The sequence below is a fragment of the Amblyraja radiata genome, chromosome 11 (genome assembly GCF_010909765.2).
Source record: "Amblyraja radiata isolate CabotCenter1 chromosome 11, sAmbRad1.1.pri, whole genome shotgun sequence".
In the NCBI taxonomy this organism is placed as follows: Eukaryota; Metazoa; Chordata; class Chondrichthyes; order Rajiformes; family Rajidae; genus Amblyraja; species Amblyraja radiata.
In genome coordinates this window covers 8,313,258-8,341,161 of record NC_045966.1, presented here as the reverse complement: position 1 = coordinate 8,341,161, position 27,904 = coordinate 8,313,258, and the positions used below count along the sequence as shown (strand labels likewise).

Below are 27,904 nucleotides of genomic sequence, written 5' to 3'. Positions count from 1 at the left end.
CTTGTCTCCATACCCCCTGATCCCTTTAGCCACAAGGGCCACATCTAACTCCCTCTTAAATATAACCAATGAACTGACCTTCCGTGGCAAAGAATTCCACAGATTCACCACTCTCTGTGTAAAAAATGATTTTCTCGTCTCGAGAAGGCAGTGTGTGATCTCCCACGTACAAAACTGTGCTGACTTTCCCTAATCAGCCCTTGTCCATCTAAATGCCTGTGTATCCTAATCCTCAGAATACCCTCCAGTAACTTTCCAACTTTGGAACTACATCTCCTTCGGGAAGACATCAGGGCTCTCCATTTCTTCCCAGGTCAGTGGCCACCAGTTCCCCAGAACTAACACATTTCTACACCTGGCAGAGTCTATCTTCAGCCTCAACAACATTTCTGTTGATTCCTCTCACTTTCTTTAAATCGAAGGTTAAACCATGGGTATTCACGTCGGCCCCAGCTCTGCCTCTCTTTTGTTTGGCCATAATGAATGCTCTTCGTTCCAATCATACCCATGTAAAGATCCAACAACGATTTCCGGTACCCCTGGTTCCAGAACCTTGCCGACCTTAAGGGCTTGTCCCACGAGCATGCGACTCCAGGCGGCAAGTGACCACGACCTAACGTGGTCACTTGAACCGTACGGCCTCGCGGGGCCGGTCTCACTTCGATCGCCGGAGCCGTTTGGAGTTGTGCGGAGCTGGTCCCGACATCGTGCGGGGCTCCGAAAAACTGACCGTGTTCAAAAATTCCGCGCGGCAATGACCTGTCGGCCCGTAGCCGCCTCGACAGGCGTGTGCAGCGTCTCGACGCCGTACGGAGCGTCTTGACGCCGTATGTCACGCGCGAACTTCCAGCGGACTTCGCTCGAACTTCACGTCACTAACTCGACCTCCGCGCGGCCCCCGCTTCCGGTTTGGTCGCGCTTGCCGCAGGCAGGCGCATACACGTGGGACAGGCTCTTTAATCTGTTTTGCCGGACCAGCAGAGGTCACGGCATTCGGGGGGGGGGGGGGGGGGGCGAGAAACCGACCCGCAAAGTCGGCTATGGAAGGATCGGATATGCCGGCTCCGGACGGCCCGGAGTTCCAGAGCCCCGGCCGCAGGGGGCAGATTCGACCCGCCGATCAGCCACGGAAATCCGAGGGAGCTGGACCACCAGTTGTCGGAAATCGGTGTTGGACTTGGATTATTGCCCAGAAAGACACAAATATCAAAATCAAAGTGTCGGCCGAAGCGACTTTAAATTAAATGAAAGAAGCACGAGACGGAACACCGATCTACAGAGATCGGAACCCTAGCAGACCAGGGGTAGATATCAAAACAAAAATTTGGCTGATCTGTTCAAGAACTGCCTGACCGGGTGGGACCTATCCGGACAAACAATGTCCCCGCATATACCTCCACTGTAGCGGTGCACTGCGAAAAATATATCAAGAGCTACAATTGAGCCACACCTTGTCTGCGGGTGTTGAGCTAGCATCCTCATTCCGCGTAACACCTGGAAGAGGAGGAGAGACCCTTACCACCATTATTATTCCTTGACGAACCTGGGTTGGCTAGCCAGGGCCACTAGAACCCAGGGCAACCGCAAGTGGCGACATATACATGAAACACTGAATTGTGACTAAATTAACATCCTTAAGATTGGGCCTTGCTGGTTCGTGTACCGCATGCATCCGTGCCTTGTTGGTACCCAGTTACAGAACCGGGGAACAGCAAGAAGAAAGGCAGCCGGCTCACCAGGGAGAGGCCGCCGACAACATCAGATGATGTAACAAAAACAATGGCTACATGATAGCCAGCAACTCTGTTGAACGGTCGGCCCAGTTCCGCCTGGCAGAGGGTGTTCTCCATGCTTGGTGAGCGTAAATTACAAATTGGTGACGGCTAAAACATCAATTCACCAAATTGTTCTATGACTACTGAACTCTCATGATCGAGTCAGCAATACAATCGATCCAACCCTGACTGCGGGTCCAGTGGTTTCCTTTGGCCCTGTGGTTTGCGCTGGTTGGTGGGAAATTCCGAGTGGACGCGCCACTTAAAAACGCGAAAAATACACTTGTTTAAAGGGGGCTCCCCAAGAGTGTTACCAAGCTGGGATGAAATGTTAAAATTGTACAAGGCATTGGTGAGACCAAATCTGGAGTATGGTGTACAATTTTGGTCGCCCAATTATAGGAAGGATGTCAACAAAATAGAGAGAGTACAGAGGAGATTTACTAGAATGTTGCCTGGGTTTCAACAACTAAGTTACAGAGATAGGTTGAATAAGTTAGGTCTTTATTCTCTGGAGCGCAGAAGGTTAAGGGGGGACTTGATAGAGGTCTTTAAAATGATGAGAGGGATAGACAGAGTTGATGTGATCAAGCTTTTCCCTTTGAGAATAGGGAAGATTCAAACAAGAGGACATGACTTCAGAATTAAGGGACAGAAGTTTAGGGGTAACATGAGGGGGAACTTCTTTACTCAGAGAGTGGTAGCGGTGTGGAATGAGCTTCCAGTGGAAGTGGTGGCGGCAGGTTCGTTGGTATCATTTAAGAATAAATTGGATAGGCATATGGATGAGAAGGGAATGGAGGGTTATGGTATGAGTGCAGGCAGGTGGGACTAAGGGAAAATAATTGTTCGGCGCGGACTTGTAGGGCCGAGATGGCCTGTTTCCGTGCTGTAATTGTTATATGGTTATATGGTTATATAGCGGGAGTAACTCAGCGGGTCAAGGAGCATCTCTGGAGAAAAGTAATAGGTGACATTTCAGGTAGAAACACTTCTTCTGACACATATTTCTACACATGCATTATTCCCCAACTCATTTCCCTCTGGATTCCGAGTGAGAGGCAGGTTGGGAAGAAGTGTAGATGTGGCTGGCAGTGGATCTGTAGCAGGTGCATTAGGGTTGGCTCCTGAATCCATGCAGGACCATGCATCAAATGACATGATGTTCATTTCATCAACATCACCATCAATGTCCCCCCTGCCCTCGAATTCCTTATATCTGACACCTCTATCCTTTTAGAAACATAGAAAATAGGTGCAGGAGTAGGCCATTTGGCCCTTCGAGCCTGCACTGCCATTCAATATGATCATGGCTGATCATCCAACTCAGTATCCTGTGCCTGCCTTCTCTCCATACCCCCTGATCCCTTTAGCCACAAGGGCTACATCTAACTTCCTCTTAAATATAGCTAACGAACTGGCCTCAACTACCTTCTGTGGCAGAGAATTCCAGAGATTCACCACTCTCTGTGTGAAAAATGTTTTCCTCATCTCGGTCCTAAAAGATTTCCCCCTTATCCTTAAACTGTGACCCCTTGTTCTGGACTTTCCCAACATCGGAAACAATCTTCCTGCATCTAGCCTGTGCAACCTCTTAAGAATTTTGTAAGTTTCTATAAGATCCCCCCTTAATCTTCTAAATTCTAGCGAGTACAAACCGAGTCAATCCAGTCTTTCTTCATATGAAAGTCCTGACATCCCAGGAATCAGTCTGGTGAACCTTCTCTGTACTCCCTCTATGGCAAGAATGTCTTTCCTCAGATTAGGAGACCAAAACTGTACGCAATACTCCAGGTGTGGTCTCACCAAGACCGTGTACAACTGCAGTAGAACCTCCATGCTCCTATACTCAAATCCTTTTGCTATGAATGCTAACATACCATTCGCCTTCTTCACTGCCTGCTGCACCTGCATGCCTACTTTTAATGACTGGTGTACCATGACACCCAGGTCTCGTTGCATCTCCCCCTTTCCTAATCGGCCACCATTCAGATAATAGTCTACTTTCCTGTTTTTGCCACCAAAGTGGATAACCTCACATTTATCCACATTATACTGCATCTGCCATGCATTTGCCCACTCACCCAGCCTATCCAAGTCACCTTGCAGCCTCCTAGCATCCTCCTCACAGCTAACACTGCCCCCCTGCTTTGTGTCATCCGCAAACTTGGAGATGTTGCATTCAATTCCCTCGTCCAAATCATTAATATATATCGTAAATAGCTGGGGTCCCAGAACTGAGCCTTGCGGTACCCCACTAGTCACTGCCTGCCATTGTGAAAAGGACCCGTTTACTCCTACTCTTTGCTTCCTGTCTGCCAGCCAGTTCTCTATCCACATCAATACTGAACCCCCAATACCGTGTTTTAAGTTTGTATACTAATCTCTTATGTGGGACCCTGTTGAAAACCTTCTGAAAGTCCAGATATAACACATCCACTGGTTCTCCCTTATCCACTCTACTAGTTACATCCTCGAAAATTTCTATAAGATTCGTCAGACATGATTTACCTTTCATAAATCCATGTTGACTTTGTCCAATGATTTCACCACTTTCCAAATGTGCTGCTAGCCCATCTTAAATAAACTGATTCTAGCAGTTTCCCCACTACCGACGTTAGACTAACTGGTCAGTAATTCCCCATTTTCTCTCTCCCTCCCTTTATAAAAAGTGGGGTTACATTAGCTACCCTCCAATCCTCAGGAACTACTCCAGAATCTAAAGAGTTTTGAAAAATTATCACTAATGCATCCACAATTTCTGGGGCTACTTCCTTAAGTGCTCTGGGATGCAGCCTATCTGGCCCTGGGGATTTATCGGCCTTTAATCCATTCAATTTACCTAACACCACTTCCAGGCTAACCTGGATTTCACTCAGTTCCTCCATCTGATTTGACCCCCGGTCTCCTGCTATTTCCGGCAGATTATTTATGTCTTCCTTAGTGAAGACGGAACCAAAGTAGTTATTCATTTGGTCTGCCATGTCCTTGTTCCCCATGATCAATTCACCTGTTTCTGACTGCAAGGGAGCGACATTTGTTTTAACTAATCTTTTTCTCTTCACATATCTATAAAAGCTTTTGCAGTCAGTTTTTATGTTCCCTGCCAGTTTTCTTTCATAATCTATTTTCCCTTTCCTAATTAAGCCGTTTGTCCTCCTCTGCTGGTCTCTGAATTTTTCCCAGTCCTCTGGTAGGCTGCTTTTTCTGGCTAATTTGTACGCTTCATCTTTTGTTTTGATACTATCCCTGATTTCCCTTGTTATCCACGGATGCACTACCTTCCCTGGTTTATTTTTTTGCCAAACTGGGATGAACAATTGTTGTAGTTCATCCATGCAGTCTTTAAATGCCTTCCATTGCATATCCACCGTCAACCCATTAAGAATCAATTGCCAGTCTATCTTGGCCAATTCACATCTCATACCCTCAAAGTTACCTTTCTTTAAGTTCAGGACCCTTGTTTCTGACTTAACAATGTCACTCTCCATCCTAATGAAGAACTCAACCATATTATGGTCACTCTTACCCAAGGGGCCATGCACAACAAGACTGCTAACTAACCCTTCCTCATTACTCAATACCCAATCTAGAATAGCCTGCTCTCTCGTTGGTTCCTCTACATGTTGGTTTAGAAAACTATCCCGCATACATTCCAAGAAATCATCTTCTTCAGCCCCCTTGCCAATTTGATTCACCCAATCTATATGTAGATTGAAGTCACCCATTATAACTGTTTTACCTTTGTTGCACGCATTTCTAATTTCCTGTTTGATGCCATCCCCAACTCCACTACTACTGTTAGGTGGCCTGTACACAACTCCCACTAGCGTTTTCTTCCCCTTAGTGTTTTGCAGCTCTACCCATATCGATTCCACATCCTCCAAGCTAATGTCCTTCCTTTCTATTGCGTTAATCTGCTCTCTAACCAGCAACGCTACCCCACCTCCTTTCCCTTTCTGTCTATCCCTCCTGAATATTGAATATCCCTGGATGTTCAGCTCCCAGCCTTGGTTACCCTGGAGCCATGTCTCCGTGATCCCAACTATATCATAGTCATTAATAGCGATCTGCACATTCAACTCATCCACCTTATTACGAATACTCCTTGCATTGAGACACAAAGCCTTCAGGCTTGTTTTTACAACTCTTACCCCTAATACTATTATGTTGAAAAGTGGCCCTTTTTGATTTTTGCCCTGGATTTGTCTGCCTGCCACATTTCACCTTGCTACCTATTGCTTCTACCCTCATTTTACACCCCTCTGTCTCTACACTCACCCATTTAAGAAACCCTTTCCCTTTAACTCCATCCTCAACTATCCCATTCGACACCCCACCCCCCTTATTCAGTTTAAAACCACCTGTGTAGCAGTGGCAAACCTGCCTGCCAGAATGCTGGTCCCCCACCTGTTAAGATGCAATCCATCCCTTTTGTACAGTCCCCCCTTACCCCAAAACAGATCCCAGTGATCTAAGAATCTAAATCCCTGCCCCGGGCACCAGTACCTCAGCCACACATTCAGGTCCTGTATCTCCCTGTTCCTGCTTTCGCCAGTACGAGCAACTGGAAGCAAACCGGTGATAACAACCCTGGAGGTCCTGCTTTTCAGCATTTTTCCAAGCTCTCTAAAGTCACGCTGCAGAATATTCATCCCTTTCTTTCCGACATCGTTTGTGCCGACATGCACTACCACTTCCGACAGTTTTTCATCTATCTGGCTCCATCTCAGGGGACAGATTACACAAATACTTCTGCTACACATCCAGGTGTGGAAGATGCCCTTACCTGTGTCTCCTCCATTTCCTGCATTTCAGCCCTCGACCCTTTCCTCCCAGACCAAACGGGAATGGAGTTCCCCTGGTCATGGTCATAAGTGATGTGAGCAGAATTAGGCTATTCGTTCCATCAAGCCCACTCCGCCATTCAATTATGGCTGATCCATCTTTCCCTCTTAACCCCTTTCTCCCGCCTTCTCTCTGTAACCACTGACACCCGAACTAATCACAGTCTGTTAATTTGACCTCACCAGTCTCCGCTCCTAAATCCAGCATTTTGTGCTCTCCATTCATGTCCCACTCCTTCCCCTCAACTCCTTCCGCCAGCTCTCCCCCGACAAGGTCCCCACACCAAACGCCGACTGTCCATTCCCCTCCCCAGATGCTGCCTGGTCCCCTGAGATCCTCCAGAATAGCAAGTGCAGGAGGAACTCAGTAAACAAAGTGCACACAATGTGCTGGAGTAACTCCCCCCGAGTCAGGCAGCTTCCCCGCGAGAACACGGACAGACGTTTCAGGTCGTAAATCTGAATCAAACCTCGGAGACGATGGTGGAGGTGTACTGGTCCTGACTGTAATCCCATCCATCCAAACACGGCTCCTCGTCGATCCCGGACACGTTGAGGAGATCTGGGTCTGGAAACACCTCCGAGAGGTTCCTGATCACATCCAAGCGGTAGCGACTGCATTGGCTGTACTGGACTTGGGTTCCTGGCACCCGTGGAATGGTTCTGTTCATCCAGGCTTGGCTGAGGTTGAGATTCCCGGGAATCGAGCAGCGATGCTCTGGGGTATCCCCGACAAAGATGATGTTTAGACCGGCGAAACCGTTGGGAATAATGCTGACAGTCAAGAGCAGGACGATGAGTTTCTGAGCCGGTCCCCATTCCCCCAGGAAGGCTGTAATTTCATCGTAATCCCGCATGTTAGTTGCAGACGCGGCGCTGACAGCGCCTTGGTTCCGGAAGCCTGGAGGGCTTCAACCTTGTGCGTGAACCTGAAGTTGTAGAGCAGGATTGTTGCAAAATACTGACAATTTATCACCTTGCGTGCACAATGAACTAATAACAAGTTGTCCTACAATTTTTGGCTGTGAACGCCATAGGCTAATATCCCTAACAGGTTCTGGAAACACCGCCCGTGCTAAACAGCAACACTTTCTAGTAGAAGTGAGTTGGAAAGAACTCCAGATGCCGGTTTACACCGAAGATAGACACCAAAGGTTGGAGTAATTTAGCGGGACGGGCAACGTCTCCGGAGAGTGGGAAGGGGTGACGTTTCGGGTCGAGACCCTCCTTCAGACTGAGTAGACTCGTTCTTAATACTAGTAGAAATATGGTGGATCAAATGGCTTAGAGCCAAATCCCTTTTAAATATTACTGACACTAGACTTGTTTTCATGCTAAAGTCCAAATTAAATGAAGAAAGAATTAAGATATGTGCATTGGGTCAAGGTTTGTGGTTAATCATGTGACATATTTGATAACCATGTATCTCTGAAACAAGATTGCTCTGTTTAATTTCTCCCATAATATCTGCTGTTGAACAAGTTGTACTTTGATACCCTATTACGGTTACCCACAAGATAGACACACAGTGCTGGATTAACTCAGCAGCTCAGGCAGCATCTCTGCAGAAAAAGGAATAGGTGTAGTTTCGGGTCGAGACCCTTCATCAGACGACCTGAAACGTCACCTTGTAGAGTCTAAACGTTGTGTGCAACCGTTGTCTTTATTAACACATTACAAGTTTGGTACATAAGCTTGTTTGCTACACTCTAACATAAAGTCATTGTTGCTGTTGTTGAGCGAGGTTGTTGACTCGTGAACTCGAGCTTAGTTTATGCTGTTGTTGAAGGACACACCTCATCTCTGATGAGTTCTCTTCCCGCCTCTGTTGACGAGGGTTCGATCACTAAGTGGCTTGACCACCAGGTGGCGCCACAACCTATTCCTTTTTTGCCTGGCCCGTTGAATTAATCCTGCACTTTGTGTCTATTTTCAGTATAAAGCAGCAACTAACACGGTGGCGCAGCGGTTGATTCGCCGCTTTACAATGCCAGCGAACCGGGTTTGATCCTGACTATGGGTGCTGTCTGTATGGCGTTTTTGTACATTCTTCCTGTGACCACGTGGGTTTTCTCCGGATGCTCCGGTTTCCTTCCACACTCCAAAGACCTTTGTAGATTAATTAACTTTTGTAAATCGTAAATTGTCCTTAGTGAGCAGGATAATGCTAGTATTCGAGGTGATCGCTGGTTGCTGCAGAGAGCATCCGTCATCATGATCGAACCCAATCTCTGGTGCTGTGAAACAGCAGCTGTATCGCTGCACCACTTTGCTGCTCTATTTATTTCACTAAAAATACAGCAGGACATAACATGACAGAACATAAAAGCATGAATGTAACATAAAAAGCATGTGAAAATGCAGATTCTAAATAATTACAGGCATCTGCAACTTTATAGGTACAGTGACATTTTTTTTTACATTCACCATTTTTTTACATTTTACAGTTAAAATCCTGCTTTACATAGGATTTACATCATACGTGCAAAACCATGCTGACGATCCCTAATCAGCACCATATTCCGAGACAGTTTCTTCCCAGCTGTTGTCAGGCAACTGAACCACCCTACTGCAACCAGAGAGTAGTCCTGAACTAATATCTAGCCTCTAGTATCTTTGCTCTACCTGCGACCTGATGTAAGAGCAGATTGTATAACTGTGGAGTCCGTCCCCGCTACCAAAGTGGTCGCGTTTGGCATAAACAAATGGCAGCCGTGACGTTCCGTTACGTTCTACACGTCAGTCCATTGGATTTCGGAGGAGTGGGCTATCTTGCTCCTCTATGATCTTTGCTTAAAACTATTCCATTATCATGTATCTGTACAATGTGAATGGCTCGATTGTAATCATGTACTGTCTTTCCGCTGACTAGTCAGCACGCAATAAAAGCTTTTCACAGTACCTCGGGACACGTGACAATAAATTAAACTGAACTGAACTAAATGCAGATATATCTTATCCCTCAGATAACTCTCTAGTAATTTGACTACCACAGATGTTAGGCTCGTTGGTCTATAGTTCTGATGCTTTCCTTTGCAGCCCTTGCTAAGTACAACATTTGCCACCCTCCAGTCTTCCGGCACCTCACCTGTATTTAATGAAAGAAAGAAAAAAAAAAAAATTTTTAAATGGCGCGGCCCTGTCCAGTCGCCGTTGTGGCAGCTCCGCGAAAATTGTGTGTGTTTTTCACTTTTATGTTCCTTTTTAACTTATTTCTAAGTTGTAACTCCCTAGTGCTAACAAAGTATGACAGGGAAACCCTCTTAAATCTAAACTCCAGGGCAAACGGAGACTTTTTAAACTCTGTACTTACTGATCCAGCATGGCCAGCAGAGATCAGCAGAAGCTGCTGCAACAACAATGGGAGCTCGGCTGCAAGGAAAACCCAGAGAAAACATCGAGGGAAGGGGGGGGGGGGGAGGGATTCGGAATAGGCTGAAAGCCCAAGCCTTTCGTCCACCTCTGCCCAGCATTCTTCTGGCGAATGTCCAGTCCCTGGAAAACAAGCTGGATGACCTCAGGGCGAGGGTCAGATTCCAGCGGGACATAAGGGACTGCAACATCCTCTGCCTGACTGAAACATGGCTGCCCTCGCTGATTCTGGATCAGGTGATCTGCCCAGCCGAGTCCTTCACTGTCCACCGTGCTGACAGAACAGAAGCATCTGGGAAATCCAAGGGTGGAGTAGTCTGCTTCATGACCAATAACAACTGGTGCAACCCTGGAAATATCAAGATGCTTTCCCGTTCCTGCTCGCCGGACCTGGAGCACCTGACGATCTCATGCCGCCCATTCTACCTTCCCCGGGAGTTCGGCTCAGTGATCGTCACAGCCGTCTACATTCCACCGCAGGCGAACACCGACATGGCACTATCGGCCCTACACGATGTGCTATGTCGACATCAAAACAAGTAGCCGGTTGCTGCTATGGTGGTGGCTGGAGATTTTAATAAATCAAATCTCAAGAAGGTCATGCCGAACTTCTACCAACACATCACGTGTGCCATCAGGGGGGAGAGAACTTTGGACCACTGCTACACACCGTTCAGGAAAGGCTACAAGGCCGTTTCACTCCCTCCCCTAGGAAAATCTGACCACGCAGCCATTTGCCTGTTTCCGGAGTATAAACAGAGGATAGTTCGGGAAGCGGTAGAGACGAGGGACGTAAAGCGGTGGTCCGACCAGTCAGAGGCCATGCTGCAAGATGCACTGAGTGATGTCGACTGGAATATGTTCGAAGCAAGTTCCAGTGACGTCAGTGAGTTCGCGGAAGCAGTCACGGACTTAATCGCAACAGTAACTGACAACATCGTCCCCACGGTAAGGGTAAGCACCTTTCCGAACCAAAAACCCTGGGTAGACAGGTCTGTTCGTGTGGCCTTGAATGCTCACACTGCTGCCTACAACTCGGGCCCGGCATCAGGAAACATGGACGTCTACAAGGCAGAGCCCTACCGACTGCGAAGGGCGGTGAAGGACGCAAAGAGAAGGTACAGAGACAAGATGGAGTTACAGATGGAGCAGCAGGACACCAGAAGCCTGTGGCAGGGGCTATGGATTGTAACCAACTACCGGAGCACCCCTCCCTCATCCGCAAGTGCCGGCACCTCCCTAGCTGATGACCTGAACTCCTTTTACTCTCGTTTCGAGAGGGGCAACACCACTCCAGGTCTGCCGACTATCGACAATACCGCCAGCGGGCTGGCTACCGAAGTTGAAGGGAGGAATGTGCACACATTCTCGCTGTCCGAGCACGACGTGAGGAGGGCTCTGACACGGGTGAACACGAGAAAAGCTGCAGGCCCCGATGGCATCTCGGGGCGAGTACTCAAGTCCTGTGCTACGCAGCTAGCTCCAGTGCTCACTACATTATTCAACCTCTCTCTGGACAAGTCCGTGGTCCCTGCCTGCTTCAAAAAATCCATCATTGTACCGGTACCAAAAAATGCCTCCCCAGCCTGTCTGAATGACTACCGTCCGGTGGCCCTTACCTCGGTAGTCATGAAATGCTTTGAGAGGCTGGTGAAGTCTGAACAGATCCACGGATGATGCGCTCCCAGGTCTTGCACACCGCTCTCTCCCATCTGGACGGCCAGAAGGGGGGCTACGTGAGGATGCTGTTCATAGACTACAGTTCAGCCTTCAACACGATAGTCCCCACCAGACTGGCCGGGAAGCTAATGGAATTGGGGCTCAACACCTCCCTGTGTGCCTGGGTCCTGGACTTTCTCACTGCCAGGCCGCAGGTAGTCAAGATGGGAGGGAATACATCGAAGTCCCTCACCCTGAGCACAGGATCGCCCCAGGGTTGCGTCCTCAGCCCCCTATTGTACTCCCTGTACACACATGACTGTGTGGCTAGGTTCAGCTCCAACTCATTAATTAAGTTTGCTGATGACACTGTGGTGGTGGGCCTGATCTCAGACAACGACGAGAAGGCCTACCGGGAGGAAGTGGCTGGTCTAGCACTCTGGTGCCAGGAGAACAGCCTCCTCTTGAACATCAAAAAAACGAAGGAGCTGATCATGGACTTTAGGAGGGCACATCATCCGAGGACGTACACTCCATTGAGGATAAATGGGGATCCTGTGGATAGGGTGAACTGTTTTAAATATCTGGGAGTCCACATCTCCGAGGATATGACATGGGCATCACACGCCTCAGCACTCGTGAGTAAGGCAAGGCAGCGCATTTACCACCTCAGGCAATTGAGGAAATTCAGAGTGTCACCGAGGATCCTCCAGTGCTTCTACGCAGCGGCGATGGAAAGCATCTTGTCCGGAAACATTACCATCTGCTTTGGGAATTGCTCTGCCAAGGACAAGAAGGGAACTTCACTATGGGAACTTCACTTGCCCCCCTGCAGGAACTATCAGGAGGTGCAACTCCAGAGCCAACAATATCATGTGAGACCCCTTCCACCCCTGCAACGGACTGTTCCAGCTGCTACGGTCAGGCAAACGCCTCCGTTGCCATGTGGTGAGAACGGAGAGGTTGAGAAGGAGTTTCTTCCCAGAGGCCATTCGGACTGTAAACGCCTATCTCACCAGGGACTAACTCTACTGAACGTTTTTCCTTCCATTATTTATTATGTAAAAGAATATGTGTGTTATGATTGTGTTTATAGTTTGTTTGGTTGTTTGGTTGTTTGTCTTTTGCACAAAAGTCCGCGAGCATTGCCACTTTCATTTCACTGCACATCTCGTATGTGTATGTGACAAATAAACTTGACTTGACTCGACTTGACTTGACTTGATGGTTTTTATATCTCAGCCTGGGCACCTGCAATTTCGTTTTTAGCTTCCCAGTGTTGTTTCTGTTTTAGCTTCCCACAGTGGACAGACGTTGGACAGACTAAGGTGTCGGCCATTTAGAACGGAGACGAGGAAACACTTTCTCACAGAGAGTTGTGAGTCTGTGGAATTCTCTTCCTCAGAGGACGGTGGAGGCAGGTTCTCTGGATACTTTCAAGAGAGAGCTAGATAGGGCTCTTAAATATAGCGGATTCAAGGGATATGGGGAGAAGGCAGGAACGTGGTACTGATTGTGGATGATCAGCCATGATCACATTGAATGGCGGTGCTAGCTCGAAGGGCCGAATGACCTACTCCTGCACCTATTGTCTATTGTTGGATATATTTGATCAGATTTGTCTATCTTCATATGCCGTACAACATTCAGCGCCTCTTCGACTGTAATACTGACTGTCCTCAAGAGATCTCCACTAACTGTCCCAAGTTCCCCAGTCTTCATGTCTTTCTCCATGTTTTATACGGGGGAGAAATACTCATTGAGGACCTTGCCCATCTCCTGCAACTTCACACACAGATGAACAAAAATGCTGGAGTAATTCAGCGGGACAGGTAGCATCTCCAAAGTTTCATTTAATACCAGTTACGTATACCTGTCCCATATCTCCTTCTTTTTCCTTATCAGAGCCTCAATTTATATTGTCATCAAAACTTCCTTACGTCGACCTGCATTGCCCTTCACTCTAAGCCCAGAACTCGGCCTAACACACATGCCCTGAACTCTTGTCAATACACAATAGAGAATAGGTGCAGGAGTAGGCCATTCGGTCCTTTGAGCCAGCACCACATTCACTGTGATCATCCACACTCAGTACCCCGTTCCTGCCTTCTCACAATATCCCCTGACTCAACTATCTTTAAGAGTTCTATCTAACTCTCTTCAAACTATCCAGTATAGCAGGTTCCGATCTAATACCATCAAAGTTGGCCTTGTCCCAATTGTGAATTTTAACTGGTAGGCCGTCCCTCCGTCCGTCCGTCCGTCCATCCATCCATCCATCCATCCATCCATCCATCTATCTATCTATCTTTAAAACTCTCATGTTGGTTCATACAGGTTTTATTTTGCGAATATTCGTTTTAGGCATTTGTGAATCTCCTCCCCCTCGCCCCACCCTCCCCCGCACCCTCCCCTCTCCCTGTCTCCCCCACCCTCCCCCGCCTGTGTTTCTGAGGGGTGGTTAGTGTGCGTGTGACGCCGCAGCCCCCCCCCCCCCGCAAACACGCGTTGGGGAAACAGACCCAACGGGTCTGCACTTGGTCTAGTATATATTTAAAACTCTCGTGTTGGTTCCTATGGGTTCTATTTTGCGAATTCATCCTTTCCCTGCTTTTCAGTAAAAAACAATAAAATATTCGAAATGTTAAAAAAATCAAACAGCTTCTCGCCCGTTGATGAACGTTCTGTCGTGTGATGTCACAATGCCCAATGCTCACATATGTCCAATCGCAATGGATCTCATTTACATATGCCTTTGCTCCAGCCCCAGCCCCAGCCCCGCCCCCCACCCCCGCATGATGTTGCAGCACGTTCCATTGTGTGATGTCACAATGTCATCCCTCACAGATGGGCAATCGCAATGGATCTCATTTACATATGCCTTTGCTCCAGCCCCAGCCCCGCCCCCCGCGTCGAAGCACGTGATCGCATGATCAACATAACGGCCGTTGAGACTCTCTCCGCCCACAACCCGCCCCAATATAGCATGTAAGTATTAAAACCAAAGATCATAGAGGAGCAAGATAGACCACTCCTCGAAAAACGCGTAGTATGACGCGTGTGATTGTCGACGCCATTTTTTGAGGCATTTTATTGGGCTTCCCCCCACACTGTCATGGCGTCCTTATCTAAATCTTCACATCACTGCTCTGCTATCAATTGTTCTAATCGCAAATCTAAACGACTTGACCTGTCAATCTTTAGGTTCCCCAATAAAAAAGAAAGGTGAGAAAATATTATTATTATTTTCAGTCGATATTCTGTTGTGAAAATGTTATTTTCTGTTCTCCCATCAACGGCCATTGGGAAACTAGGTTTGTCGGTACATTAGAAAGTTATTAGACTTATTTTTAATAGATCTTTACTTACCATAATAATAAAGACAATTTTAACACTTCTGTACGTTTTTGGTTTTGTTCTTGTAAGGGATTGGTCTCCAAAATATGGCCCGCGGGACACATTAGGCCCAGTGACCAGGAGATTTTTCGAGCTCAGATCCGAGTCCGAGAACGCGGCGGCTGTTACCCGTTATAGCCCTCGAATTGTCGAGACATCACAAGCAAAGATCACAAGCCCGCCGTGAAGAAGGGTGCAATCAAATATTATACAACTCTGCTCTATCATCTTTGGGTGCAACGGTGGGCCGGGGGGTTCGGCGGCGGCGGCCGCAATCAAAGATACGAGAGGAGATCTGCTCTATAATCTTTGGTCGGAATGGGACGGCTGCGCGTTTTAATGTGCTATCGTTCCACTCCCCCTTCTCCCTGTCCCCTTCTCCCTCTCCCCCCATCTCCCTCTCCCCCCTTCTCCCTCTCTTCTCTCGATCTCTCTCTCCCCTCTCTTCTCTCGATCTCTCGCTCCCCTCTCTTCTCTCGATCTCTCTCTCCCTCTCTTCTCTCGATCTCTCTCTCTCTCCCTCTCTTCTCTCTCCCTCTCTTCTCTCGATCACCCTCCCTTCCCTCTCTCCCTCCCTTCCCTCTCTCCCTCCCTTACCTCTTCGTGAGAGTTGGCAGCTCTGCTATGCCTTGGGTCCAAAAGAGGATAGAAAGAAAATACTTAATGGTCTTTGTAAGAAGATTTTAATAAGCTCTTCTACATTTAAGATAAATTGACATATTAGAGGCAAAAAGCATCTTCAACATACAGGTCTCTCCACACAACTGAAAACAATTGCATTTAAGTGATATATCATCCATTCTTCAGGCATGTAGTTATGATCATCTTTTTTCTTATTAGTTAATCCTAAATTATATCTCCTGTAATTTCAGATGTCAACAGTGGGTCCAGAATACTCGTCGACAAGATCTCCTGCACCGACTGCAGAGTATTTGTCAAATAACTGCCGTCTTATGTACATTGTGTGAAATTGTGATTTGTTAACTGCACAAAACTAATGCAAATGGCGATATATTTATTATTGTATCTACGTTGGACATTTTGCTCTTTGGTGTCAGAACGCGGGGTGGGAGATTGCAACCTTCACGTGGTCCGCCCTGTTTCGACAAATCCAATCAACCTGGTGTGCACAGTCAAATAAGATCAAATAGAACAAGTTGTCCTACAACTTTAGGCTGTGCACGCCATACGCAAGAAGAAGAAGTGTCAGAACGCAGTCTGAAGAAGGCTTCCGACCTGCAACGTCACCTATTCCTTTTCTCCAGAGATGCTGCCTGACCCACTGAGTTACTCCAGCATTTTGTGTCTATCTCTGTTTAGATTGGATTCTTGGGTGGAGATTGCGGCTGGTCTGGTGATCTAGAACGAGGGCCAAAGTCTCAGAATATGGGTCATGATATTTAGTAATGAGACAAGGAGCAGTTTCTTCACTCAAGGGCTGGGAATCTTGGAATTCTTTATCGCGTGAGATGGTGGAAGTCGAGTCCTTGAAAGGAGAGATATTTCTTTTCAAATACGAAAAGGATGAAGGATAATGGAGAGAATGTGGGAATAAGGTGTTGAGTTGCAGGATCAACAATAATCTTACTGATGGTGGTGTGAACTTAGATGGCTTATCCTTGCTTCTATTTCTTACAGAGATACAGGGCGGAAACAGGCCCTTTGGCCCACCGCGTCCGCTTTGACCAGCGATCCCCGCACACTAACACCATCCTACACACACTAGGGACAATTTACACTTATACCAAGCCTACAAACCTGTATGTCTTTGGAGTGTGGGAAGAAACCGAAGATCTCAGAGAACACCCATTCAGTCACGGGGAGAATGTACGAACTCTGTACAGACAGCACCCACTGTAAGGCAGCAACTTTACCGCTGCACCACCATGTCGCCCTTAATCCACTAGGGCACTAGGTTACAATAAACTTCCTACATATTCCAGGAATGCATCTCATATGAGGAAAGATTTAAAAGACTAGGCTTGTATTCACTGGAGTTTAGAAGGATGAGGGGGGATCTTATCATATTGTTTACAGTGTACTATGTTTACAGATTCTGTTGTGCTGCTGAAAGTAAGAATTTAATTGTTCTATCTGGGACAAGCTAGATGCAGGAAATTGTTCTACATGACAATAAAACACTCTTGTTAGATGCAAGGGGATCTTATAGAAACATATAAATGAATAAAAAGACTGAACAAGCTAGATACAGGAAAAATGTTCCCAATGTTGGGCGAGTCCAGAACCAGGGGCCACAGTCTTAGAACAAAGGGGACGCCATTTAAGACAGGTGAGAAAAAACTTTTTCACCTAGAGAGTTGTGAATTTGTGGAATTCCCTGCCACAGAGGGCAGTGTGGATTTAAGAGAGAGTTAGATAGATCTCTTGGGGCTAGTGGAATCAAGGGATATGGGGAGAAGGCAGGCACGGGTTATCGATTACGGCTGATCAGCCATGATCACAATGAATGGCGGTGCTGGCTCGAAGGGCCAAATGGCCTCCTCCTGCACCTATTTTCTATGTTTCTAGAACACTCATCCAGCAATCCTCGAGCCCACCAGCTCATCCCGTAGTCAATTCATCAGCTTTTCCATAAGAACTTCCATCAGTTCTTCCAAAAGAATGACAATCATACAATCTCGATTACCCTCAGCCCATCAAGCAGCCCCTTAATTCACCCAGAAGTCTGAACTATTGAATGCTCACTGCATCTCTTTCCATGTCGGCAAGTTAATATCCAGCTGCATGAACCATGAGAAAAGGGAATAAATAGATGCATGCGGTGCAGTGATTTGTGCAGCACTATAGGCCTGGAGACCAAGAGGAGTTCACCATTGAACGGAGTTTGAACGGGGGGCTTGAGGCCCCCGACCGAGGAAGAACAAAAGGAAGGGACTTGAACTTTATTTCGCCTTCCATCACAGTGAGGAATGTGTAGGAGTCACTGGTGAATGTCCGTATTAAAATGTGTTTTTGAGTGCTGTTGCTTTTAATTGTATGACTGACCTGGCCAATGAAATTCCTCGTATGTTACAAAACATACTTGGCAAATAAAATCTGATTCTGATTCTGAAAAGCCTTTCCCTTCCATACTCTTTCCTCTCTTTGATCTTTTTGCAGTTGACTGCCTTTCTGTACTTGTTGCAAGAGATTGTTGCGGCATCCAGCATCCTCGGAGAATGTAGAATTAAAGGCAGAGGCAATGCCAGTTTTAAAGATGGTTATTTGCCTCAAGATTGGATTATTGTATCTCCAGAACCTCCCCAGAGGCTCTGGGAGACACAAAGTTCAAGAGGGAACACAAAAAGCCTAATTAGGAAGAATCTTAAGAGTAAGATTTTCAATTAAAATACTGTAATTGATGGAACCTTGCCTTTAAATTGGTTCTTGGATGAAACCCTGATGGCTCTCACATTGTCTCTTTAAATTTACTCTCCTTTTCACACTTGCATTAAAACACACAGCCACCGCCATTCACAGTGATACTGCCCGGCAGTCTCATAATTACAGTCAACACAGCCACCTTGACAGCCACACAAAATGATGTAAATAAAAATTGTTTTCCTTGTTTAAGAAGTTCAATTTAGAATTATTTGAAATTGTGGGGGTTGGTACAAAATACTGCTGACCCACAAATGTGTTGCTATGAGACATTCACATTTAAAAAATCCATGTCTCAAAAAAAGCAAGAAGGTGCCCATGTTATTTGACCAACTTATCAGATGAATTTAAATATGTAGGTATGTATGCATTAGTTTTGCTCCTAATTCCCTTTTCCAAATCATTAATATATATGGTAAACAGTTGCGGCCCCAACACCAAGCCTTGCGGCAAAAAAATCCAGAAGATTAGTCAAACATGATTTCCCTTTCATAAATCCATGTTGACTTGGACTAATTATTTTACTGCTATCCAAATGCCCCATTATTACATCTTTAATAATTGACTCCAGCATCTTTCACACCACCAAAGTCGGGCTAACTGGTCTGTAATTCCCCGTTTTCTCTCACGCTCCTTTCTTGAAAAGTGGGATAGCATTAGCTATCCTCCAATCCACAGGAACTGATCGTAAATCTATTGATCGTTGGAAAATGATCATATGTATAAATATATATGTATGTGTATATATACATGTATGTGTATATATGCATGTATATGTATATGTGTGTATATATGTATGTGTATATATATGTATGTGTATAAATATATATATATATATGCATATATTTATTATTACTATATAATTATATATATAATTGCCTTTATGGTTTATGTATATCATCTTACAAGACAAATGAATTAATAGTGATTATTTAAATCAAAGTTGCTTCTGATCCATGAGAATAAACTTTATTATCTCTAACTTGCCTCTCACACACAGACACACATTCATATAAATATATAAAATATATATACGTTAAATTTAATTTTGTGCAGTGTGTGTTAAAGCAATACAAGGGAAACTACACAATACAATGCAAGGGAAACTACGCAAAGGAGGGGGCTGTTCCCGCTACAAGATACTCGAGGATCTTTGCTTTGGATCAAAGATTATAGAGGAGCTCTATAATCTTTGCTTTGGATTTCAGCGGGTGGCATACCGGAAGTCGCGTGTCGCATTAAGAAATGGCGGCCGTGACGTTCCGTCACGTACTACACGTCAGTCCATTGGATTTCGGAGGAGTGGTCTATCTTGCTCCTCTATGATCTTTGATTAAAACTACCCCCTCCATGTCGACGCTAACACCACCCCCACCCGTTAATCTCCCACCTGTCCGGCGCCAGCTGTCGTCGCTCCCCCGCATGGCCCCAGCTTTTCACGCCCGTTAACCTCCCGCCTCCCCAACTCTCCAGCCTGTTAACATCCCGCCTCCTCCCCGCCGACGTCCGTTAACCTCCCGCCGACCCAATTATCGACGCTCGTTCGCTCACGGCCTCCAACTGTTGACACTCCCGCCTTCACCCTCTCAATTGTCGACGCCCATCAACCGCCTGCACCACCACCCACCCCAGCTGTGTCCGCCCGTTAACCGCATGGTCATACTGTTGCCAACCCTTCTCGCCCGTACACTCAATCAATTGCTCAATGCCTGTTAACCGCCCGCCCCATCCCCCAACTTTCGATGCTCGGCCGTCCAGCTGTTGACCCTCGCTCATTCACGTACCCCAACAGTCGACCATCGCTCCTGGGCTGCCTGACCAATTGTCAACACTCGCTCCTGGGCGAACGCTGCTGTCAGCGGCCCGCACCGCGCGCTGTGAAACGGCAGCTATCAACGGCTGCGGGCGTCGCGAGGCTGAGTTACGTCAACACCCCCCCCCCCCCCCCCCCCCCCCCTTGACGCATGCTGGGATTTGGCTCTTTGACTCCTTCTCCCTCCCGCTGTCCATCTGTGTTCCTGTTCTGTGTCCCGCTCTGTGAACGAGCAAGTTCTGCACATCCAGAGGTCACTGGGGACAGGCGAGATCCTGGGGAGGTGAAAAGGGGGAGTGGGAGGCTTGAAACATAGAAACATAGAAATTAGGTGCAGGAGTAGGCCATTCGGCCCTTCGAGCCTGCACCGCCATTCAATATGATCATGGCTGATCATCCAACTCAGTATCCCGTACCTGCCTTCTCTCCATACCCTCTGATCCCCTTAGCCACAAGGGCCACATCTAACTCCCTCTTAAATATAGCCAATGAACTGGCCTCGACTACCCTCTGTGGCAGGGAGTTCCAGAGATTCACCACTCTCTGTGTGAAAAAAGTTCTTCTCATCTCGGTTTTAAAGGATTTCCCCCTTATCCTTAAGCTGTGACCCCTTGTCCTGGACTTCCCCAACATCGGGAGCAATCTTCCTGCATCTAGCCTGTCCAACCCCTTAAGAATTTAGTAAGTTTCTATAAGATCCCCTCTCAATCTCCTAAATTCTAGAGAGTATAAACCAAGTCTATCCAGTCTTTCTTCATAAGACAGTCCTGACATCCCAGGAATCAGTCTGGTGAACCTTCTCTGCACTCCCTCTATGGCAATAATGTCCTTCCTCAGATTTGGAGACCAAAACTGTACGCAATACTCCAGGTGTGGTCTCACCAAGACCCTGTACAACTGCAGTAGAACCTCCCTGCTCCTATACTCAAATCCTTTTGCTATGAAAGCTAACATACCATTCGCTTTCTTCACTGCCTGCTGCACCTGCATGCCCACTTTCAATGACTGGTGTACCATGACACCCAGGTCTCGCTGCATCTCCCCTTTTCCTAGTCGGCCACCATTTAGATAATAGTCTGCTTTCCTGTTTTTGCCACCAAAATGGATAACCTCACATTTATCCACATTATACTGCATCTGCCAAACATTTGCCCACTCACCCAGCCTATCCAAGTCACCTTGCAGTCTCCTAGCATCCTCCTCACAGCTAACACTGCCCCCCAGCTTAGTGTCATCCGCAAACTTGGAGATATTGCCTTCAATTCCCTCATCGAGATCATTAATATATATTGTAAATAGCTGGGGTCCCAGCACTGAGCCTTGCGGTACCCCACTAGTCACTGCCTGCCATTGTGAAAAGGACCCGTTTACTCCTACTCTTTGCTTCCTGTTTGCCAGCCAGTTCTCTATCCACATCAATACTGAACCCCCAATGCCGTGTGCTTTAAGTTTGTAAACTAATCTCTTATGTGGGACCTTGTCGAAAGCCTTCTGGAAGTCCAGATACACCACATCCACTGGTTCTCCCCTATCCACGCTACTAGTTACATCCTCGAAAAATTCTATAAGATTCGTCAGACATGATTTACCTTTTGTAAATCCATGCTGACTTTGTCCAATGATTTCACCACTTTCCAAATGTGCTGCTATCCCATCTTTAATAACTGACTCTAGCAGTTTCCCCACTACCGATGTTAGACTAACTGGTCTGTAATTCCCCGTTTTCTCTCTCCCTCCCTTCTTAAAAAGTGGGGTTACGTTTGCTACCCGCCAATCCTCAGGAACTACTCCAGATTCTAAAGAGTTTTGAAAGATTATTACTAATGCATCCACTATTTCTGGAACTACTTCCTTAAGTACTCTGGGATGCAGCCTATCTGGCCCTGGGGATTTATCGGCCTTTAATCCATTTAATTTACCCAACACCACTTCCCGGCTAACCTGGATTTCACTCAATTCCTCCAACTCCTTTGACCCGCGGTCCCCTGCTATTTCCGGCAGATTATTTATGTCTTCCTTAGTGAAGACGGAACCAAAGTAGTTATTCAATTGGTCCGCCATATCCTTGTTCCCCATGATCAACTCACCCGTTTCTGACTGCAAGGGACCTACATTTGTTTTAACTAATCTCTTTCTTTTCACATATCTATAAAAACTTTTGCAGTCAGTTTTTATGTTCCCTGCCAGTTTTCTTTCATAATCTATTTTTCCTTTCCTAATTAAGCCCTTTGTCCTCCTCTGCTGGTCTCTGAATTTCTCCCAGTCATCCGGTATGCTGCTTTTTCTGGCTAATTTGTACGCATCATCCTTCGCTTTGATACTATCCCTGATTTCCCTTGTTATCCACGGATGCACTACCTTCCCTGATTTATTCTTTTGCCAAACTGGGATGAACAATTTTTGTAGTTCATCCATGCAGTCTTTAAATGTCTTCCATTGCATATCCACCGTCAACCCTTTTAGAATTAATTGCCAGTCAATCTTGGCCAATTCACGTCTCATACCCTCAAAGTTACCTTTCTTTAAGTTCAGAACCATTGTTTCTGAATTAACAATGTCACTCTCCATCCTAATGAAGAACTCAACCATATTATGGTCACTCTTGCCCAAGGGGGCACGTACAACAAGACTGCTAACTAACCCTTCCTCATTACTCAATACCCAGTCTAAAATAGCCTGCTCTCTCGTTGGTTCCTCTACATGTTGATTTAGATAACTATCCCGCATACATTCCAAAAAATCCTCTTCCTCAGCACCCCTGCCAATTTGATTCACCCAATCTATATGTAGATTGAAGTCACCCATTATAACGGTTTTGCCTTTGTCGCACGCATTTCTAATTTCCTGTTTGATACCATTGAGGGAGAGGAGGGAGTAGGGAGGGAGAGGGGGGAATGGGGGAGGTGAGGAAGGAGAGTGTGGGAATAGAGGGAGAGGAGTGGGGGTGATAGGAAGTGGAAAATAGATGGACTGCCCCTATCCTCTCCCTCCCCCTCTCTTCCCACTCTCTCCCCCCTACCCCTTTCACCCTCCCTCCACACTCTTCCCTCTCTCCCCTAGCCCTCCCCATTCCCTCCACACTCTTTACCCTCTCTCCCCTACCCCATCTCCCTCCTCCCCTACCTTTTAAAAAAATCACCATTTTCTCTGCTGCCCCCGCTGGAGGGGGAGGGACTATAAAACCAGGAAATGGTGTGCCTCACTCAGTCTCAAGATGGATGAAGCCAAAGGGTCACGTCTCTCTGAGCTATGAATAACACTGAACACATGTCTACTCAACTGTGAGTGCCCTTAATGTGGTTTGAAAATGAAAATATGGTTGGTTTGAAGTAAAAATGCACTGTTAATGAAGTAAAAATGCACTGCTAATGAAGTAAAAATGCGCAGCTAATGAAGTAAAAATGCACTGCTAATGAAGTTAAAAATGCACTGCTAATGAAGTTTAAAATGCACTGCTAATGAAGTAAAAATGCACTGCTAATGAAGTAACAATGCACTGCTAATGGTTGTTAGTGTTTAAAAAATGTTGAGAATCTCTCTCCTGTCAATCACACCATGAAGGCCACACATTTTCCGGTGGAAGGGGGAGGGATTATAAAACCCGGAAGTGTGGATGTGGCTCAGTCTCTGTATGATGGGTAGGGAGAGGTCACAACTTTGTCTGAGCTGTGAATTAACTGAACACACTGAATGTCTATTGAACTGTGTGTGGTGTTTTATGTGGTTTTATGGTGGTTTCACCTTGCTTGAAATGGTATGAAACTGCATTTGAATGTGGTGTTCGTGCACCCTGCATGAAATGATATGAAACTGCATTTGAATATGGTGGCCTTGCACCTTCCTTGAATGGTATGAAACTGCACTTGGATTTGGTGGCCTTGCACCCTGCTTGAAGTGGTATGAAACTGCACTTGAATTTGGTGGCCTTGCACCCTGCTTGGAGTGGTAGGAAACTGAACCTGAATTTGGTGGCCTTGCACCCTGCTTGTGAGATTGTGAGGTTCAGAACTCCTTCCCCATAGAAGCATTGAGGCTCTCAACACCATCTGTAAAGCTGCTGCATCAGGGATCAGGCTGCCGAGTGGCTGCGTTGTCCACTTATTAAAGAGAATTCTAAAGAGGACAATTGGTCAGATATAACCATATAACAATTACAGCACGGAAACAGGCCATCTCGACCCTTCTAGTCAGTGCCGAACACGTATTCTCCCCTAGTCCCATATACCTGCGCTCAGACCATAACCCTCCATTCCTTTCCCGTCCATATAACTATCCAATTTATTTTTAAATGATAAAAACGAACCTGCCTCCACCACCTTCACTGGAAGCTCATTCCACACAGCCACCACTCTCTGAGTAAAGAAGTTCCCCCTCATGTTACCCCTAAACTTCTGTCCCTTAATTCTCAAGTCATGTCCCCTTGTTTGAATCTTCCCTACTCTCAGTGGGAAAAGCTTATCCACGTCAACTCTGTCTATCCCTCTCATCATTTTAAAGACCTCTATCAAGTCCCCCCTTAACCTTCTGCGCTCCAAAGAATAAAGCCCTAACTTGTTCAACCTTTCTCTGTAACTTAGTTGCTGAAACCCAGGCAACATTCTAGTAAATCTCCTCTGTACTCTCTCTATTTTGTTGACATCCTTCCTATAATTAGGCGACCAAAATTGTACCCCATACTCCAGAATTGGCCTCACCAATGCCTTGTACAATTTTAACATTACATCCCAACTTCTATACTCAATGCTCTGATTTATAAAGGCCAGCACACCAAAAGCTTTCTTTACCACCCTATCTACATGAGATTCCACGTTCAGGGAACTGTGCACAGTTATTCCCAGATCCCTCTGTTCAACTGCATTCTTCAATTCCCTACCATTTACCATGTACGTCCTATTTTGATTCGTCCTGCCAAGATGTAGCACCTCACACTTATCAGCATTAAACTCCATCTGCCATCTTTCAGCCCACTCTTCCAACTGGCATAAATCTCTCTGTAGACTTTGAAAATCTACTTCATTATCCACAACCCCACCTATCTTAGTATCATCTGCATACTTACTAATCCAATTTACCACACCATCATCCAGATCATTGATGTACATGACAAACAACAGTGGACCCAACACAGATCCCTGTGGCACCCCACTAGTCACTGGCCTCCAACCTGACAAACAACCATCCACCATTACTCTCTGGCATCTCCCATTCAGCCACTGTTGAATCCATCTTGCTACTCCACCATTAATACCCAACCATTGAACCTTCTTAACCAACCTTCCATGAGGAACCTTGTCAAAGGCCTTACTGAAGTCCATATATACAACATCCACTGCTTTACCCTCATCAATTTCCCGAGTAACCTCTTCAAAAAATTCAAGAAGATTAGTCAAACATGACCTTCCAGGCACAAATCCATGTTGACTGTTCCTAACCAGACCCTGTTTATCCAGATGCTTATGTATATTATCTCTAAGTATCCTTTCCATTAATTTGTCCACCACTGACGTCAAACTAACAGGTCTATAATTGCTAGGTTTACTCTTAGACCCCTTTTTAAACAATGGAACAACATGCGCAGTACGCCAATCCTCCGGCACTATTCCCGTTTCTAATGACATTTGAAATATTTCTGTCATAGCCCCTGCTATTTCTACACTAACTTCCCTCAATGTCCTAGGGAATATCCTGTCCGGACCTGGAGACTTATCCACTTTTATATTTCTCAAAAGTGTCAGTACTTCCTCTTCTTTGAATCTCATAGTTTCCATAGCTACTCTACTTGTTTCCCTTACCTCACATAATTCAATATCCTTCTCCTTGGTGAATACCGAAGAAAAGAAATTGTTCAATATCTCCCCCATCTCTTTTGGCTCTGCAGATAGCTGTCCACTCTGACTCTCTAATGGACCAATTTTATCCCTCGTTATCCTTTTGCTATTAATATTGCTGTAGAAACCCTTTGGGTTTACTTTCACCTTACTTGCCAAAGCAACCTCATATCTTCTTTTAGCTTTTCTAATTTATTTCTTAAGATTCTTTTTACATTCTTTATACTCCTCAAGCACTTCATTTACTCCATGCTGCCTATAATTATTGTAGATCTCCCTCTTTTTCCGAACCAAGTGTCCAATTTCCCTTGAAAACCATGGCTCTTTCTGATTTTTACAATTTCCTTTCAACTGAACAGGGACATAAAGATTCTGTACTCTTAAAATTTCACCTTTAAATGTACTCCATTTCTCTTCCACATCTTTCCCATAAAACAAAATGTCCCAATTTACTCCTTTTAAATCCTTTCGCATCTCCTCAAAGTTAGCCTTTCTCTAATCAAAAATCTCAACCCTAGGTCCAGTTCTGACCCTCTCCATAATTATATTGAAACTAATGGTATTGTGATCACTGGTCCCGAACTGTTCCCCAACGCATACCTCTGCCACCTGACCCGTCTCATTTCCTAACAGGAGGTCCAGCACCGCCCCTTCTCTAGTAGGTACTTCTATGTATTGCTGCAAAAAACTATCCTGCACACATTTTACAAACTCCAACCCATCCAGCCCATTTACAGAATGTGTTTCCCAGTCTATGTGTGGAAAATTGAAATCTCCCACAATCACTACCTTGTGCTTACTATTAATATCTGCAATCTCCTTACATATTTGCTCTTCCAATTCTCGCTCCCCATTTGGCAGTCTATAATACACCCCTATAAGTGTTGCTACCCCTTTCCCATTTCTCAGTTCCACCCAAATAGCCTCCCTAGACGGGCCCTCTAATCTATCCTGCCAAAGCACTGCTGTAATATCTTCCCTGATAAGCAATGCAACACCTCGACCTCTTGCCCCTCCAATTCTATCACACCTGAAGCAACGAAATCCTGGAATATTTAGTTTCCAATCACAGCCCTCCTGCAACCATGTTTCACTGATCGCCACAACATCATACTTCCAGGTGTCAATCCAGGCTCTAAATTCATCCACCTTTCTTACAATCCTAGCATTAAAATATACACATTTAAGAAACCCACCCTCTCTTATTCTCTGTTTATTGTCTTTTTCTTCTCTCTCCCCTACATTTTGGGTCAGAGTGCTACCATTCTCTGCCTCCTGCCTCACACACTGACTGCTAGCTTTCGCAATTTGAGTCCCTCCCCCCAACCATACTAGTTTAAAGTCTCCCCAGTAGCCTTTGCAAATCTCCCCGCCAGGAAATCGAGTTCAAGTGCAACCCGTCCTTTCTGTACAGGTCGCACCTTCCCCAAAAGAGGTCCCAATGATCCAGAAACTTGAATCCATACCCACTGCACCAGTCCCTCATCCACTCATTTATCCTCCACCTCGCTCCATTCCTACTCTCACTGTCGCGTGGCACAGGCAGTAATCCTGAGATTGTTACCTTTGCAGTCCTTCTCCTTAACTCTCTACCTAACTCCCTAAATTCTTCTTTCAGGACATCTTCTCTTTTTTTACCTATGTCGTTGGTACCTATATGTACCACAACTTCAGGCTCCTCTCCCTCCCATTTCAGGATTTCTTGGACCCGTTCAGACACATCCCTGACCCTGGCACCAGGGAGGCAAACTACCATCCGGGTCTCTTGTCTGCGTCCACCGAATCGCCTATCCGACCCCCTGACTATAGAGTCCCCTATTACAATTGCCCACC

At 46.0% G+C, this 27,904-nt stretch overlaps 2 protein-coding genes across 2 annotated transcripts in view; both read right to left on the bottom strand.

Annotated features, from left to right (window-relative positions):
- The window catches only part of LOC116978253 (solute carrier family 22 member 4-like), a 267,313-nt gene extending 260,173 nt beyond the window's left edge, over nucleotides 1–7,140 (bottom strand). Inside the window, exon 1 of the mRNA XM_033029254.1 lies at nucleotides 7,093–7,140. The gene's annotated coding sequence lies outside the window, so the exon portion shown is untranslated. The remainder of the gene's footprint in view (nucleotides 1–7,092) is intronic.
- LOC116978257 (solute carrier family 22 member 5-like) overlaps nucleotides 1–7,563 on the bottom strand; it is a 70,007-nt gene extending 62,444 nt beyond the window's left edge. The window contains exon 1 of the mRNA XM_033029259.1: nucleotides 7,093–7,563. Within this exon, the coding sequence (XP_032885150.1) occupies nucleotides 7,093–7,479 (387 nt within the window). The 5' untranslated portion in view covers nucleotides 7,480–7,563. The remainder of the gene's footprint in view (nucleotides 1–7,092) is intronic.
- Between the last annotated feature and the right edge of the window lie 20,341 nt (nucleotides 7,564–27,904).